General features: G+C 42.5%; 1 protein-coding gene and 1 long non-coding RNA gene across 2 annotated transcripts; both read right to left on the minus strand.

Moving 5' to 3' along the window:
- Positions 1-1,555: 1,555 nt before the first annotated feature.
- LOC119425320 (rho family-interacting cell polarization regulator 1) lies at positions 1,556-13,319 on the minus strand. The gene is made up of 16 exons (XM_037692843.1): positions 13,245-13,319; positions 13,006-13,139; positions 12,819-12,897; positions 12,709-12,732; positions 12,069-12,122; positions 11,525-11,674; positions 9,919-9,982; positions 9,789-9,832; positions 9,580-9,705; positions 7,702-7,850; positions 7,503-7,611; positions 4,239-4,790; positions 3,932-4,164; positions 1,959-2,052; positions 1,791-1,881; positions 1,556-1,699 (listed from the first exon to the last, which is right to left on the minus strand). Exons 1-16 carry the CDS (start codon positions 13,317-13,319, stop codon positions 1,650-1,652), a joined length of 2,028 nt encoding a protein of 675 aa, XP_037548771.1. The 3' UTR covers positions 1,556-1,649.
- Positions 13,110-16,319, minus strand: LOC119422382. The gene is made up of 3 exons (XR_005187421.1): positions 16,157-16,319; positions 13,241-13,322; positions 13,110-13,139 (listed from the first exon to the last, which is right to left on the minus strand). It is a non-coding gene; the product is annotated as an uncharacterized LOC119422382 (long non-coding RNA).
- Positions 16,320-18,246: the final 1,927 nt, after the last annotated feature.

Genomic DNA, 18,246 nt, shown 5'->3' on the forward strand with positions numbered 1-18,246 from the left:
ATTCTTGATATGAAACGGTAAATATCTCTTTTATTTTGCACACTCTTAAAGTGATTCAGAAAATAAACACTGTCATCGTCCAGCGGAGCCTTTCCTGCCGTGGCGTTAAAACCGAAACATCTCCGTCATCTTGAGGCACTTTCTGAGTGAAGAGGCTTTTAAAAGAAAAAACAACAATGAAAGACGACCGCGCCCCCTGAGAGGCAGCTTTTACACACAGTTACAGACCGAGTGGCTTTTTTTGGAGCAGAGCTTAGCTTACACACTGAAATTGATCTTTTTTCTTTTTGATAATCACAGACATGCTGGCAGCATGAGACGGCTACACATGCAGGTTGAAACATACTTCCACACTTTGTTAAAAAAGAAGAAATCTGTGGTCCTCCTCGTTTATATAATTCAGCTTGGACGTTGAAATGTACGACGGAGCTTTAGGGCCATGCTAAGAAAGAAGTTTTTAAAGCCATAAAATTACGCGAATAAAGTCTTAATATTACAAGAATAAAGTCGTACAAGACTTTTTTTTTTTTTTTTTAACAGCTCTAGTTAATATTTTTCCACGACTCAACCTGTCAATCAATCCAGTAGGCGTGTCAGCAAATGACCAATCTTAAGCTAAACGAGTCATAATATTATCCGAACTCTGACATGATAAAGCAGGTTTACAGCATTTGAACTGTGGTAAAATGAAGAATGTTGAGCAACTTGTTAAGTTATACTTTGGTATTGGTTTTACAAATAAGGATAGTTAATCTGTGAGCACATCAGCATCAGATTATTATCAGTATCAGGACTTTGAACCTGCTTGCAGTAAGGTGGTACGCTCTGATGGTCTGCAGCGCAGCTCTGCAGGTAAGGAGCATTTGCTGACACCTACTGGACTGATTGACAGGTTGCATTGTGGATCTGACTCGTGGAAAAAAAAAAGTACAACTTTATTCTCGTAATATTAAGACTTTATTCTTGTAATTTTATGGCTTTTAGTTATTTATTTTTTCCTAAGCGTGGCCCTAAAGTTCCGTCGTAGAAATGAAACGGATGTTTTAAGGACAAAGATTTTTTTTGTTTGTTTTGTTTTTTTGGGGTACATTCCTGGTGGAGCCGTAAACATCACATGCTCTCGTCAGTGACCATAAAGGAGCTTTGAGCTGATTTAATACTGAAAATTATGACTTCAGGTTTTTTATATAGCCATAAATACTGCGATTTTAGAAAACCTAAAGCAACTTGGGTTTTTTCTGTAGACTGAAAAAAGGAAGAAATTATATAATTCCAAAAAATTTCTTAAAAAAAAAAAGCACACTAAATGCTAACACAAGGCCGCTTGGATCTGTTCCTGAAATGTTTGGGACACGGGCTTTTAACATGACAGGAACAGTGTGTGAACGTGTAAACGTACGCCATGTCCCACTTCTTAACGCAGGCGATGAGACGGAGTGTGCGTTTTCAGCCAGCTGCACGACCCTCCGGCTTTATATTTCTCAGTAAACAAGGCAAAAACGAGCACAAACTCCAGCGAGACGGAGGAGTTTGTTTGTCTGAGCAGTGAGTGGAACATCCGAAAGGCCTCCGTGTCTGCAGTGTGGGAGAGAGATGGCACCAGAACATCGAAATGGATCAACTGAGTCAATAAAAACAGCAGAAGTCGACTAGCTGGGAGTGAAAGGAGGCTCCTGCTGATCGTGTGAGGGTTCCTCCCCTGAAAAAGCAAAAACGGGTCAAAACAAACCTCGTACCCCCGCAGGCGGACCAACAGCCAATACGTCAGTTCACCAACACGTTTGTCTCACCGTGTTCGTCTCCTTTTTCCTCGCTTCGCTCATCTTCGTCCTCTGGGATTTCCACTGGACCCAGATCCCGCTCATCGTCGGCGCTCGAGTCCTTTGAGAGACAAAACGGATTGAACTCAAAGTTTTTAACAGAAAGTGACGAAACGGCAGAAACAGCAGCGTTCTTACCTGTGATTCAGAGAAACAATCTTCATCCGAGTTCCTGAATCCTTCCGGAGCCTCCATAAGGAACTGCAGACCGTCTGCCTCCTCTTCGTCACTGCTGACAGACAAACACTGACGTGAGGACGTGACAGTTGGAAAGTTCATCTTGTTCCTCAGTTTTCAACAAGTGTCTGTATTTGGCCAGATTCCTCCACAATTCAGTCTTTATCTTTGAAAACTCTGCCCTTCAGATTCATCACTGCTCGGCCCACGCTGATGTGATTTAATGTCGAATGTAATTATGAGCAGCAGGGTCGGTCAGAAGCTCGACATGTGGAAGTCGTGCTTACTGAGAACGTCCGCCCAGGTGATGCAACAACTCGTTACACAACCAGATGGAGACTAGAGCGTTCTGTCGAAGTTGATAAACTACAGCGGTAAAACAGAAGCAGAGCACTAGCTAAAAGTTGAGAGTAACCTAACGCTAGCAAAAAGTAGCAAAAGGCTATCTTGAAGTATTAAAGGGGTAGCGAAACACTAAAATTAGCAAAAGGCTAGCTAGCAAAAGGCTATTTAAAACCTGAAATAGCCAGAAAAGGAGCTTAAATTGGCAAATGGCTAACAGCTAAGGTAGCGAGACTAGCTAAAAGTCGCAAATACTACCAAAGTAAAAAAAATCCTGTATGAAATATCAAAACACTAGCTAAAAGCTGCCAAAGGCTAAGTGAAAAGTACAAAGAGGCTAGCTAAAACCTCAAAGCAGCAAAACGCTAGTTAAAACCTAAAGTTAAATAAAACTAGCTAAAAGTAGCAAAACAACTGTTTAAATCAAAGTAGCAAAAGGTTAGCTAAATGCTAAAGTAACAATATTTTTACACAAGTATTCAAAGATAAGCTAAAAGTGGCCACAAGCTAGTCAAGACTCGAAAGATTAGCTTAAAGCCGCCAAAGGCCAGCTAAAAGCTAGAGTAAATAAATGTTTTATAAAATTATTAAAAGGTTAGCTAAAAGCAGTCACAGGCTAGTTAAAAGCTAGATGTACCAAAGGGATAGCTAAAAGCAGCATAAAGGCTTTCTAAAATTTAAAAGCAGCAAAAGAGTAGCTAAATGCTAAAGTAACAATATTTTTACACATTAGCTAAAAGTGGCCACAAGCTAGTTGATACTCAAAAGATTAGCTTAAAGCCGCCAAAGGCCGGCTAAAAGCTACAAAAGGCCGCCTAAACGCTGAAGTAAAAAAGGCTTTGTAAAAGGTTAGCTAAATACTAGAGTAAAAATGTTTTATAAAAGTATTAAAAGGTTAGCTAAATACTAGAGTAAAAAATGTTTTATAAAAGTATTAAAAGGTTAGCTAAAAGCAGTCACAGGATAGCTAAAAGCTAGACGTACCAATGGGCTAGCTAAAAGTAGCAAAAGGCTTTCTAAAATTTAAAAGTAGCTAAATGCTAAAGTAACAAAAGGCATTAAAATTATCAAAATGCTAGATAAAAGCATTGAAGGTTAGCTAAAATCTAGAAGTAGCAGAACAGTAAAACTAAAAGGCTAAAACAGAGGCAGTACGCTGAAGATTTCAAAGAGATCTGTGACGATCTTAATGTATTTTGGAGGAAATGTTTTGTAATGAAAATTTTAAAACGACAAAAAAAAGTCATAGCATCCATCTCCTAAACGAGCTTTTTGATATACGAATAGCTAAAACGACGCAAAGCATGCAGACGCAGTGGTTGTCAAAAACAAGAACACAGTGGGGAAAGCTGATTCGGCATTCCTACGAATTACTTTTAATAAAGTAAAGTTTAGACCAGATGGTGAAGGAAAATTCCAGGTGTTTCAGCAACAGGTGTGTGTGACTGAAGCGGTTTTGTTTTTACCTTCACTGACTTGTGTTTATTCTGGTATCAGACATTTTGATTGACGGTTAACTCAGGCTAATTGTCTGGCAGTCGATGTAAAACCATTAGAAAAATGCAGAACAGGAAGTACTTTCTGACACTGACCTCCCCTCAGAGTACAAGTTCTCCACCTTAGGTTCTTCTATTTTCTCCTCCTCTTTAGTTTCATTTTGATCTTGGAGTGTTCCACCCCGCTCTTCTTTTTCTCCCTCGTCCTCCTGCTGTCGTCCGTCTTCCTCTTCGTCGCCCTCATCGAGATCAGAGCTGTTAAGGAAGTCGAAACTCTCGAGGGCCGTCTCCACTTCCTGACTGAAACTGGCTGAAGTGGGAAAAGGAACCTGAGGAGAACAGCGAGCAGGAAGTTTAACGCACGGAGCATCGCGTGGACGTGTTGGGTGTGGTTTCAGCTCACCGTCGGCGCCGCCTCTGGTTGTTTTAGCTCCTGGACAGACTGATACAGTTTGTTTGGTTCCTCCTGGTCTGCACCTTCAGCTGTGCCGTCTTCTGCTTCGGCCTGTTGATTGTCTGCCGACGACTCTTCGCACGGCTCGTCTTGTGCGTCTGCAGCCGACGCGTCGCCGTCCTCCACCAACAACGCCGCAGCTCCAGAGGTCCTGTCAGGGCAGGAGGCTTCAGAGGTGTCCTCCGATTGAGCAGATGTCCCGTCAGTCGCAGCACAGTCTGAGCAGGAGGTCTGCAAATGGCCGTTTGCCACCGCTTCTGCCTGAGCGAAAACATCTCCGCCTTCTGACTCGTCCTCCTCCTGGTTGGACGAGAGCGACGGCGTTGACACGCTGGACTTGTGCGGTGCGAGCGACAGCTGAGTGGTGGGAGCAGTCTGCAGCGCGTTGGAGGCCGTCAGCCTCTGATGAGCCAGCGCCGGGCTGGAGGAGTCGTCCGATGACTCAGAGGAGTTGGACCAAACCGTTCCGTTCTCCATTTCCCCCTGACGCTTCAGCAGGGACTGCAGACCGAGTGGAAAATGGCCGCAGTTAGCAAACAGCAGGGCATCGCATCAACATGTAGGTTATCTTGAAAGAGCGGGCACAGACTGAGACGATAAACGAAATATAACACGATGTGGAACGGAGTTTAACGGATCTGGTTCATGTAGAACTAAACTGCACATCAGCTGGGTCAGACTCAAACAGCAGGATGATAAAAAACATTTTAGCAGGTTTCAAAACTTCACGTAAACAATGTTTATCATTTTTAGATTCAAGAGTCATTTTTGTGATTCCACTCCTGCTGATAAATTATATTCAACATAATTCACGTATAAATTCTTGTTTTTTAATTCGCATGATGCCAATGGTCGGCTGACCAACAGAATTTAAGACATTTTTTAGACTTTAAAATGTTACATTAACACATATATTAACCAACATACTGTATATTAATGTGTTTGGCTGTAGCAGGGGTCTGCAACCTTTGTGATTAAAAAGAGACATGTTTGCCACTTTGCTTACTAATTGTGATTTGTTGCTATATAAATAAACTGAATTGAATTGAAATGAATTAATTACAACGTCCGGAGTCACAACCTGCTACAACTGTGTTCTGTCAACTGGTGGTCCACGGGCCACTACAAGTTTGTTGGAGACGGCTTTTCCAGCCAGTGGGGGTGATATTATAAAATTTAAAATGTCTAACTATTATTAACATTTATTGATATTTTTACATTTTAATACAAAAGACAAAATTCACGCAAAGAAAGAAAAAATATACAATCTTTAACCATTTTATAAAAATTTAAACGCTGAACTCTGCAGGCCGATGTGAGTTCTCTTAATTGTTGAAGAATTAAGTATACTACTTAAAACATAACGTTAAAAGACTGTATAACATTAGGCCAGCGTGTTGGTATTTATTTTTAAAGGAAAATAAATACTTTTGTTTACTTTGACTTTGTTTTTTGTGTTTTAATCTTAGCGTTATCAAAGTTATTCACCATATTCCTCCTCAGCGGCTCGTCTCAAAGATATTCCAAAACATTCTGGTGGTTTTGAGAGAACGATCGCGCCGTGAGACTGGAAGTTGACTTAATAAAGTAGCTAACAAACTACTAGCATGACGTAGTTCATTTGTTTTACAAAAGCTGGAGTATTTGTACTTTCCACAGGAAATCTGCTAAAACTGTCCATTTTCATTGTTGGTAATAATTTAATTAAATTCAGTTTTATTTTAGTTTTGGTCAAAACCTGAAAGAGCCGCTGCAGTGGGTCCAAGGAGCCACATGTGGCCACTGAGCCGCAGGTTGCAGACCCCTGGTCTATAGTGTTAGCAAAATATCTCATGAAACAAGAGATTTTAATGAAACTCAGCAAATTATCATTGGATGTGCATCAATAAGTCAATCATATTCAGCCAAATAAAGATGGCTGACCTTAGTCAACCCTTAAAATGACTACAACAGTCGGTTTTACAGATTTAGAGCTCAAACTTGGTGTGGTAGTAGCTGAGGGTCATTACCAACACGTACCATAAGCAACATTTTTCATCAAAAGACGATTTCAGTTTATGTGTGTGTCGTGAAAGACGGCGAGTGACCTCCCTTCAAGGAACGTTAATTGAACACGCAGCACGTTTTAAACGTTGTATTTAAAGAACTATCTCATAATGAGGGACCTGTTCAAGCGTTTCTCCTCTGCGTGATTCTTACACTTCCTACACTGCAGCTGTGAAATAACACAAGCTAACACTTCAGCTAGATTAACGTTGGCAGATTACATTTTAAAGCAACACTTGATTTAAATTTAAAATTGTGATAACTTTACTTTTAGGGACGACTTGTGTACCGAAGACAAAAAAACTGACCCTGGTGGAACAAGTGCGATAAGAAGTTGGTCTTTGTTTCAAACAAAGGCCAAGTGAAGACGTGTGAAGAAGACAAACAGGTTATGATTTAATCTGCATAGCTGCTAATTAAATGAACTAATCTGTGGGTATTCAGCGTTTTAATTTCAACGCTGTCACACCTGGAATGAGTTGAGGTTTAGAAAGAAAACACAAAAAAACAAACTTTGGGGAATTATTTTTTGTTGCAAATTTTCATAAAATTAATAGATTTTTGCTGATTTGTTTCAAAAAGCGAAAGGTTTAATGGACAAATCAAAGTCTTGATTGTTTTAATTGATTATTCTTTTGGCTACAAACTAAACACACCGGCTGTGATGAAATAAACCGTGCTGTTGCACGGCTGAGATCCCAACGTAAGGACGCCGCGACGCCGGGGAAACCCTCCACCACGGAGTGGCTCTGCCAGGGCCCGCAGCGAGGCACGCTCTTCACCAAGGTGAGGGAGAGGAGGGACATATTGGAGCTCTACTCAACCACTAGTAAACATCTACAAGGACCACAGCTGCGCTCCAGCATGCTGCTGTCGCCACACAAATCTCTGCTGCTCCCATTCATCCTCCTCTCACGGGGAAGCCCACAACCACACGTACGTGCACACAACCCTCTACGAACATCCTCGCACACGTCAGAGCTACAGCTACATGCTAAACAACTGGGGAGCAGCTGAAACACAACAAGCCAATGAAATGACAGCGATGACAGAAATCAGTGAGATAAACTGTTGAGTATAAATGAGGTTCAACTACAGAGTTTGGACACGGTATGCAAATCATTTACAAGCAAAGTGACTGAATATTAATAAGTCTGCAGGACTCACATAGAAGACCTGCTCTCGCATAGACGGCGTGTCAGGAGGACTCTGATTGGACAGCAGTCGTTTGGAAACTGTACTGCAGGATGTCGCCTGGTCGTCCTTATCAAACGGACTGAAACAGAAAAAAAAACAGAAGAGTGAGACTTCTTTAATACGCATGTTGCTGTACATCAGAGAGGTGCGTGTACTGCAGGCGTATGACCTCCAGGTGACCTCCAGGTTCAGTTTCACCGTCCCCAGGTCGTTGATGTCCACGGCGAGCGTCTGAGGGAGCGGGCAGAACAGATCGAGCATTTCACAGGACACGCTGCCCACCACCACGTGATTGGCCAGGCTCTTCAGCTCCGTCACCTTGACGACCAAAACAAGCAAACCCCTGAGATACAGATCATCTCTGTGAAGCACTGCGAGCTCAGACGTTGCACTGCAGTGAAGGGTGAGGACAGTCTGCTGCTCCTCCTGACAGCAGCACAATGAAACCAGTTTTCTCATTTGAAGCACTTGATGGTAACCCGCCTTAAAATCAGGATCTTCAATAGAAGCGAAGCAGGACGGCAGAGTCACTTTTATCCCTTCGAGGTTCATTAAAGCTGCAGGACGTCACTCTGGCTGTGAAGCACAAAACGCAGAAGGCTGCCCACGCTCACAAAAAGCCAAACTGGCCCTGAATGGTCATAATTACCATTCTGTATCTGACTAATGGAGCTTGAGCGCAGCTCCAGTAAGTGAGGTCTGTTCCGTCTCGTTTTCTTTATTTTAGTTCGGTGAATAGAAGCTGTGATTTTAATGAATTTCATTTTTCCACAGCTTTATTATAATTCCCACCTCCTCATTGTCTTCGGATCTTTCTTACTCACCCGACACTCAACGTTAATTCAATTCAGTTTATTCATAAAGCGCCAAGTCACAACAGAAGTCGTCTCAGGGCACAGAACGGAAACATTCATTTTTAAAATAACTCATCAGAAACGTTCACATTTAAAAATAATAATTTGACATTTATCTGAGGCGCAGACTGCTTTGAGTTTAACTCCATCACAGAACTCTCATCTTGAGCAAGCATGAAGGCGACAGTGGAAAGGAAAAACTCCCTCATGAGGAACAGAACCAGGCTCAGGACAAGCTCCATCTGCTTCGACCGGCTGGGTTTGGTAAGAACAGATACACAATGGCAGGTCGAGAGGTTAAGATAGAAATAGAATCAAATGAAAACAATTCAATTTTAGCAAATCATTTAAGAAAATGAGGTCAATTTGTCCTCTAGTAGTCTAAGCTTAATGTTTTTAGTTTTCTACATTCGCCTTATAATCTGTTTTGTTACTCTTTTTGTCATCTTATTTGTAAAAAAAAAAACATTGGTATGACTTTTTATAACCGTTTATTGTTGTCGCTGTTGTCATCATTCTTATGAAATCAGGTCTCTCTTGTAAATGAGTCCTCGAGGCTCAATGGGATTTACCGGTCTAAATAAAGGTTGAATGAAAAAGCTTAAGGCAGCATCACAAGCCAACCCTAATTATAGGATGTATCAAAAAGGAAAGACTTAAGCCCAGTCTTAAAACTGGACATTGTTACTTGTTAAACATTGTTTAATTGTTTCACACTAGATGACACGGACCGCCATCTATCCACCCTAGAATTGTCCTGTCACTATTAAACCAAATCCAAGAATGCATTTCAGTAGAGGCAACTTGAGTCTGCCAAATTCCCTTAAAATTACAAATAAACAAAAAACTACATTTAATTTTCCCATTAAAAAAACTGCTCAGACCTTAGACACGGTTACAGTCCTGTCTCTAGTTGAATTATATTCAAATAGACTTTGACAGCTTGATTTAATTATTGTAGATGTTACTGTATTATTATTATCAGTTTTAACTGACCCATTATATTTTACTGTGTTTTTAACGGGAGGTGCTGTTACTGCTTTCTGTTTGCTCTTATTAAGTCCTGATGAAAACCAGACCAGTGTTTACATGATGATGGGTCAAACTTTAATATGTACAGTGCATTTATTCCACAACTTTAGTTTCCAAAAATTACCAGATTTTATTTGATGTAAAAAAGTAACGTTTCGTACCTTGATTGACAAAAGTTCTGTGACTAAAGGCAGGAAAGTAAACTCCTCGCCGTCCCACATCTGCTTGTTGCTGACTTCCACGCGGCCTCGTAGCCTCCAGCGCTGACGCCCGTAACGCATGAGGACCTAACGTCGGCCAAAAACAGTCCGAGATAAAGCGGCTGAAAGAAAACTAGAGGGTGAGGAGGGGTGTTTGGTGTGCGTCCTACCTCGTACTGATCACCAGCGCACAGTCGTGCAAATCCAGCAAGGCCTAAAACATAAAAAAATAAAATAAAAAGAAATGAGAAGTGGTCTATAAAAAGAGCAAATAGGAAGTTAGAGCGGAGAGTGATTCACCCTTCATCTTGACATGAAACTCTCCCATCTGGCTTTCCAGCTCGCTCTCCAGAGAGCACATGTGCTGCAGAAACAAAGAGGACCGGGTTCGAACGCGTTCATCTCACTGACACTTCAACAAAATCATCCTTTTACAGGTGGCTCCAACCATGCTGAACATCTGCTGAATTATTCTGGAAAACGAGCTGCTTTTATTTACAGATTATGTCTCGAGTGGAGATATACCAACTGTAGATTTTTAGCCCAATTCCAGTTTTTATAAAACTTTGAACAGCCAGTTCAGATTTCTTTACAAAAACTATAATAACAAGCACACAAAATGCTTTTTTTTTTTTTTAAATCAGGATGAATTGAATATGTCACTGTGCATTTATAAGAAAACATTTACAGTAATTTCCAAAATACAAAGTTTTCCCTCTTGGTCACTGGAAGTCCTACTACTACTACTAATACTTTATAGGACAAAGATTTATACAAAAAGTACACTATGTCTGTTTAAAAGCTAAATTAAAACTCCTTTATGTTTTTTCTTTTTATACAACTTAAAGCTTTAAATAATAATAAGTGTTTTGTGGTGTCATCATTGTATGTTCCCATACATTGGCAAAATTAGTTCTCTGCATTTAACCTAGAGCTGTTATTTCTAACCCGGGCCCGAAGCTCGGCCCGGCCCGAATGGGCAGGCCGGGTCGCTGTCGGGGTTTTGATTGCGTCAGCGGATGCGTGCAGCTGACAATCCAATTATATGGCAACATGGCTTGCCATACATCAATCATTTTACCGCGAGCTGACCGGCCTTGAAAGAGGTCAAATAAAGTTCAGTTAAGCTTCAGATGGGACTACCGGTACTGCCAGGAAGCGATCCATCGCCCAAACGGACGTTCAGCCGTTGCACTCAGCGGACGCGCGCGGCCGATGACCCAAACAGGTAAGATCCCAAAGCAGACATGTCAGAGCACGGTCCATGTTTGAATAATGCAGAATGCAGCAGAGGTTTAATGCTCTTTGACGGTCATTGAAGGAGAAACACCCCCTCAGCTCTGATCTTCTGCCCCCCTTTATTCAGCCGTGCATGTCCGCCGACCGTTAACTAAATAAGCAATCAAAACTTAATTAAAAATGTCGAGGGGGGGGGGGTCGGACCTGCAATTAATGTTAATTCATAGGGTTGGGTGCGGTTTGCAAATGATGGCTATGGGCTGGGGCCGGATTTTTTGGGCCCGAATGCAACCATCGCACCTGAGATACACCCAGGCGGAGCAGAATTAGGGACTGGGTGTCTTGCTCAGAGACACCACGACATGTGGGAACGGCTCGGGATCGAACCTGGGACTTTCGGGCCCCAAGCTGGCTGCCCTAACTCTCTAACTCCACCGCATCAAGTGCACCAGATGACAGCACACACTTTCACAAAACTGTGTGATAACAAATCTCACCAATGTTCAAATAATATTTGTTTAAAAAAAAAAAGGAAAGTCTGTGTTAGATGTTAATTAAAGGTCAAACTGGAAATTGTCCTTTCAGAGTTTGGAATAAAAATGTTTGTAGACAAACTGCAACCAGACTCAGTTTCAGCTGGCATGCAGTCCTGGGACCAGTCACTTGCCTCGGTGTATTCCCTGTAACCCTTGTTGGCTTCGCTCAGACTCTCCCGGGCCTCCCTGCTGCCGGTGGCGGAGTTAAACGCTGCCACCATCTTACTCGCTCCGTCACGCAGACGCCGCTGTATACAGTAAGCATCGTAGAGTTCTTCAACCTGGAAACACCACAGAGGTTTCAACAAAAAGACACCGTCGTAACTTCTCTATGCTGTGCTTAACAACAGGTCAGGTGTTTGTAATTACATAAAGTAGCATGTGTATATTATTTAGCAGTGGATAGCAAAGCGCTGAGCAGATCCGGATCAGTTTTCACCAGATGTTCTCATTCTTGCACGTAGAACAAAACGCTTTTTAAAGCTGCTGATGAAAATCATTTATTCAAAGCGAGACAATTAGAGCCACTAAAGCCAAACAATGAGCCCGACGACGCTCACGTTGTCCACAGAAGTGAGAACAAAATACAGTTTTCAGTGAATCTGTTAATTCTATATTGGCACAGATGACACAAGTCTATTCTTTAATTATAAGTTTAGTCATGAATAAACACACCTTGCTGAGGTGAAATTCCAAACGGCGCATAAACCTCTCTATAGCCTTCACTTGCTGCAATAAAAAAACAGATTATATTCAAACTCATGGAGGGAAATCATCCTCGCAGCGGACCCCAGGAAGAGTAGCCATCGTTATGGTAATGGATAATGGGGATTAGGGGCGCACCAGTTGCAGTTTAATGGCCGATCACAGATCTGTAAAAAGTCTGACCTGCCAATTCTGATTTTGCTTTATAGGCGACACTGTCAGGAGTTATTAGGTCACAATGCACCTTCAATTATCCAATATTATTTTATTGAAAAACAAACCCTTGAACAAAATCCTAGAAACAACACAAACTTGTTTTAACTGGTCATGAGGTAGTGCTCTGAAATATAAATGAAGTTAAGACGATTCTTGTTAAAACTACAAAAACAACAAAAAAAAATCGGTAAAATCGATTTCTCGTGCAAGTATCGGCCGATCTCCCAAAAATTAAGGAAATCTGGGCCGATTTATCGGTGCACCCCTAATGAGGATCCAAACAAATAAACAGTTGTTTACATTTTGTCAGTTCTAGCTTTAACCAAAAAAAAAAAAAAAAAAAAAAACCCGACAGGATTTTCATTTAAAAAACCCGGAAAAGGTAAAAACTCACCTTATCCAATTCATACAAAGAGCCCTGAAAAATAAATAAAATAAAACCCTCAGTATCACAGAAGAGTACGCTCACTCCCTCCGGACTGCTTGACAAATAGGAGCTCTCACCAGTCGACTGTTTTTCTTGTTTTCTCGGATCTGCTGACCCAGACTGTCCAGCTCCAGCTGGTGGACCTGCAGGTACGACCTGGCGACACAAACACATCACCGTTATCTCCGTGTGCTCAGGGACATTTCACCCGGCAGCCATCCCGCTGCAAGCGATGAAGCCGATGCTGAAGATGCGTTCACTAACTGTAAGCCTCGGCGTAAGGCAGCGTAAACTTCATCCAGCCGCTCCGGCTGCGGGGTTTTAGCGGGTGGCAGCTTGGTGGAGCCCGTGAACATCCTGCTTCCTGACGAGGCACGTTTCTTTTGGATCGAACAGAGCTAGGAGAGGAAAAGGACGGGACAAGGAGAGATTTATCTCCTATCGTCATCAAGGAGCCGAGACGAGCGGACAGGACGCAGAAAGACAAAAAGCTTCGTACCTGCCGAGTGGGGCGAGACGGTCACTGCATGCTTGGAGAGCTGTGTGAAGCACGGCGGCTTTAACAAACTGAAGGACATGACCTGTAATAGGCACAAAAAACAAACATCAGACATTAAAACCTTCCTCTGCTCCTTACACCGCTCTACTCTGACGATCAGCGGAGATGAACAAAGGGGATGCGAACCATTCTTTCACTTCATCGGTCCGCTTTGATAAAAGTCTGACAACAAGCAACTTGTAGCCACAGTGGCCACCGCTGACAGCAGCAGGGAGTAAAGTCTGCTTATGCTTCTCTTTCCTCTTCCTTCCCCGGCTCTCCACCCCCCTCCTGCACCTCCACATCCAGCAGCAGAGGACAGGAAGTCTCATGGCCGGCTCTACAACAGGAAATGCTGCACTGAAGTTTGGCCCAAGAATATAATGCCGTCCCTCTGCAGAGCGAGAGGCTGGAAAACCTTCAGAAACAGTCAGATCTGAGAGATGCAGAGGTTTGGGGGGGGGGAAGTACAACAAAAGAGGGTCGTGCCTGAGCTAATAATCCACTCACAACAGAGATTACGGACTTAAACCAAACTAAATCTGTGAAGCAGGAGGCCGGACGGGACGGAGCAGCTCCGACATCTGCTCTGCATCGTTGAGAAACGTGTCGTGTTACAGCAGCCGGAGAGAGGTGCTCCACCTGTGGGAGCTGCTGAGAAGGAAATCACAGATTACACACGATCACAGCTGTGTGTGAGAGATGAGATGGATCTGCTGCTCTTCTATGGTCTCCTGCCCACGCAGCGAGGACGTCCATCATCTCAGCTGTGCTCGGAGAGGATTAGGAGCTAAGAGAAGGTGAAGTCGGGGCGTTCGCAAATAAAAACAGCCCCCCCCCCCGAGGACCACCTTCTGTCAGATACAGAGCACGAGCCCTGCCATGAACGTTGCATAAGCACACAAGAAGAAGAAGAAGAGAGGCCCACATCTCTCCACACTTAAGAGCCACACATTTCCTCAGCAGATCACGCTCACACTGATAATTATGAGGAACAGCTTCCTCTCTGTTAGATGTGCTTTTATCCCGTTCCTTACTTTAGAGGTCATTAGCCGGATTAATCCTCTCCTCCGAGCAGCGTGAACAAAGAGGACACTGTTCGCAAACACCTCACAAGACTGGTTTGTTAAAAAACACACACAAATACCAGTTTAATGCTCTCTCTAAATGCACGCATCACGTAATCATGTCCAGGCAAACAAAGATCTTTTTTTTTTTCTCCAATGATTCATCAAATGATGTTACCGGAAATTACACATTTTAATTCCAAGGCCTTGAAGGAATTTGTATCGTCGTCCTCTTTCAGCGTTTTAGACCAAGATCGTGTTACGTTGAGAAATGAAGGAGCCATTTTGGTCAAACCTCGAAAATAACACGAGCTGCAACTTCATACGATGACGCACGAGTGCCACATTTTAGCTCAACGTCTGCAAAACGGACAGAATTCATTCAACCTTTATTTAAACAGGTTAATCTCGTTGAGCCTCCAGGACTCATTTACAAGAGAGACCCGTAAAATTATCGTTCGCACCATGTGGTGGAATGAAATTATGTACGCAGGGTCCCAGTTACATCCAACAATAAAATGTAAAAGAAAAACAGTAATAAGATATGAACTAAGAAGAACAAACTAAATACACACTGAGAATTAATAGCATGAAAAGAATGCGCCGAACAGCAGCACGAACATGAGTCTGTGTGAGCAGAAGAGCACAGCAACATGGAACAGATCAGCAGCAACATGGAACAGATCAGCAGCAACATGATGTGATGTTTCACACTGATTATTCTGTTAGAGATTCATGAGTCTAACAGCCTCAGGGTAGAAGCTGTTCCTCAGTCTAGTGGTTCTACACTTAATGCTCCTCAACCTCCTTCCTGAGGGGAGCGGGGCAAAAAGTGTGTGCTGGGTGAGTGGGGTCCTTCACGATGCGGGTGGCCCTCTTCCTGCATCTAGAGGTGTAAATATATATAACTGTATAGAATTATAGTTATTTTTATACTTTCTATGATCAGATGGCTGTGGTGGCCATCTTGAATTGGACTGACTTCCAACATTAAACAGCTGAAACACTCAATAACCAAAGCTTCATGGTAATCCACCTAATTTAGGTCGGTCCTGTGACTCGAGCTTCCGTTTGGTGTTCACAGGATTCAGCCGGGTGCTTTGTTTACGTTGAGCGTGGACCCGCAGTTCAACGTTGCATCCCTGGCATCTAAAAACCAGTGGAGTAAATTCAATCTGCTGCACTTGATACGAGTCAGGGCAACCTTTACTGGGGTTCATACAGTCTCAGAGATTATTTAGGGCTGGTTTTGTGTAGCAGACGTGTAGATGTGCCCACACTTTCAACCACTGTGCTCATCCATACTGCTGAAAGAGGAAGAGGAGGAGGAGGAAGTGGTGTTACAATAAAATGCAGCCACCTCTCTATTCCAGATTACTGGATTAGCTGCACGGGGCGGCAGCAGGCCACTGAGGCGGATAAACAGGCTCACACATCCCCGCAGTGATTTTCACAGAGAAGGATGGAGCTCAAACCTCCTAAACTTGTGAGACGCCTCGATCGGTGCCAGACTTTGTGTTCCGTTCTTATCCCAGCCCGAGCAGCCCGGAGCTCATCACAGGCCACGAAAAGTCCCCTCCCGTCCTCCAAGGTCCTCAATGGATGGTTTCTTATAAAGCAACAGCCTCAGAACCAGAACCAGCAAAACAAGACGAGGACCCCGTCCACCAGAACCTGCTTCTTGACGGTTTTTTTTATTTTATCTGGACAACATCAAGCAACTTCACGCCCGACGGACTCATGTCCATGTAGAGGAAAAACTGTCAGGGTTCTTGTTGTGACCTTGGGGATTAAAAAAGGAGCCCCCTACCTTTGTTCCAGCGTCCGACGACCCGGAGGGTACACCCGGGGTCCCATTCCCCACGGGATGCTGCGGGGTTTGCTGAGGTTTACTGTTATTCTGGGCGCTGCCCTTCTCCTTGATTTCGCAGTTTTTTGTGTCCAGTCAACAGTTAAGCTAGCTGGAGCTAGCCACTACTGCTTCCGGCTCGGGAATTTCAGCGTAAAAGCTCAGATTCTCCAGTGCTAAATTACAGCGTACGTCTATTTCCATCTATAGGGAGATTTCTTGAAGATATGTTTGTTTTGTGATGATAAACTTAAAGGTTATAACTAAATAAACAACAATACAGCAGCTTCTGTTAACATGGATATTGTTTTGGCCAATAACTCAAATTACTTGACCTCTCTAAGTGGCTTTAAGAATCTGTTGGACTCCTGGCAGGGTCCAATGCTGACATGTTCCTGTTTTTAGTTTTATACATTTGTCTTGGAATCTAGCTGTTTTTTTGGTTTTGTTACCTTTTTCCTTTTAGCCATCCTATTTGTTAAAAAAAAAAAAAGAACAAAACTGTAGTATGAGTTTTTATAACTGCTTATTGTTGTTGCTGTTGTCCATTGTTGTCATCTTTCTTTGTTGAAATCAGGTCTCTCTTGTAAATGAGTCCTCGAGGCTCAATGGGATTTACCTGTATAAATAAAGGTTGATTGATAATTCAGTTCAGTTTATTTATATAGCGCCAAGTCACAACAGAAGTCGTCTCAGGGCACTGAACAGAAACATCCAAATATAAAAATAATAATTTAACATTTATCTGAGGAGCAGCTTTGAGTTTAACTCCATCGCTGAACTCTCATCTTGAGCGAGCATGAAGGCGACAGTGGAAAGGAAAAACTCGATCGTGAGGAAGAAACCTTTAGCAGAACCAGGCTCAGGACGAGCTCCATCTGCTTCGACCGGCTGGGTTTGGTAGGAACAGATACACAATGGCAGGTCGAGAAGCACATGTTAAGATAGAAATAGTATCAAATGAAAACTATTCAATTTTAGCAAATAATTTTAGGAATTGAGGTCAGTTTGTCCTCCAGTAGTCTAAGCTTAAGGCAGCATGACAAGTCAATCCTATTTATATAACCCCAGTCTTAAAACTGGACAATGTGTCAGCCTCATGGACAGAAACTGGACGTTGGTTCCACGAGAGAGGAGCCCGATAACTGAAAGATCTTTTATCCCATTCTGCTTTTGGAAACTCTAGGGACCACGAGTAAACCTGCAGTCTAAGAGCGAAGTGCTCTGCTAGGAAAATGTGGAACAATAAAACCTGTAATATAAGATGGAGCTAAGTTGTTGAGGGCTTTATAGGTTAGAAGTAAGATTTTGAATTCAATTGTGTATTTGACAGGGAGCCAATGGAGAGAAGCTCAAACTGGAGAGATGATCTTTCCTACGTTAAGACTGGCAGCAGCAGTTTGCATTAACTGAAGACTTTTTAAAGAAGTATTTGGACACCCAGATAACAAACCATTGCAATAGTCTAATTAATTAATAAATTCACTTTCATTCAGTCATTTATATAGCATACTCTAAATTGTCCCTAGGTGAGAGAGTGACTGGTTGTTTGCCTCGTTTGTCTCTGTGTGTCCTTGTGATGAACTGGAGACCTGGGTGTTCCACACCTCTCGCACAGTGATGGAACAATTTCCTGCGGGATCAATAAAGTTCCATCTTATTTTATATGGACACCAGTGACCCCCATGATGCAAAACGGAAGAAGCGGGTAAAGATGATGGATCAAACATCTGCTAAGTTCCTGGGAAAAAAAACCAATGCAGACACGTTCTTGTTTTTAGTTTTCTACATTACCTTACAAACTGTTTTTGTCACCATTTTTTTTAAATACTATTTTATTTTCACTTATTCTCAATTTGTACGCATCCATCAATCAATCAATCCATCCATCCATCCATCCATCCATCCATCCATCCATCCATACATCCATACATCCATACATACATACATACATACATACATACATACATCCATACATCCATACATACATACATACATACATACATACATACATACATACATACATACATACATACATACATACATACATA

Source organism: Nematolebias whitei, chromosome 2 (genome assembly GCF_014905685.2).
Source record: "Nematolebias whitei isolate Nwh7 chromosome 2, NemWhi1, whole genome shotgun sequence".
Lineage (NCBI taxonomy): Eukaryota > Metazoa > Chordata > Actinopteri > Cyprinodontiformes > Rivulidae > Nematolebias > Nematolebias whitei.

What these genes read in the sequence shown, in the direction of transcription:
- LOC119425320 (XM_037692843.1), bottom strand. Translation starts at nt 13,319, where the DNA reads ATGTCCTTCAGTTTGTTAAAGCCGCCGTGCTTCACACAGCTCTCCAAG. An exon ending in TGACCGTCTCGCCCCACTCG is followed by an intron (nt 13,140 to 13,244) that starts GCAGGTACGAAG and finishes TTCCTCTCCTAG; the next exon opens with CTCTGTTCGATCCAAAAGAA. An exon ending in AACCTGGAGGTCACCTGGAG is followed by an intron (nt 7,612 to 7,701) that starts GTCATACGCCTG and finishes TTTCTGTTTCAG; the next exon opens with TCCGTTTGATAAGGACGACC.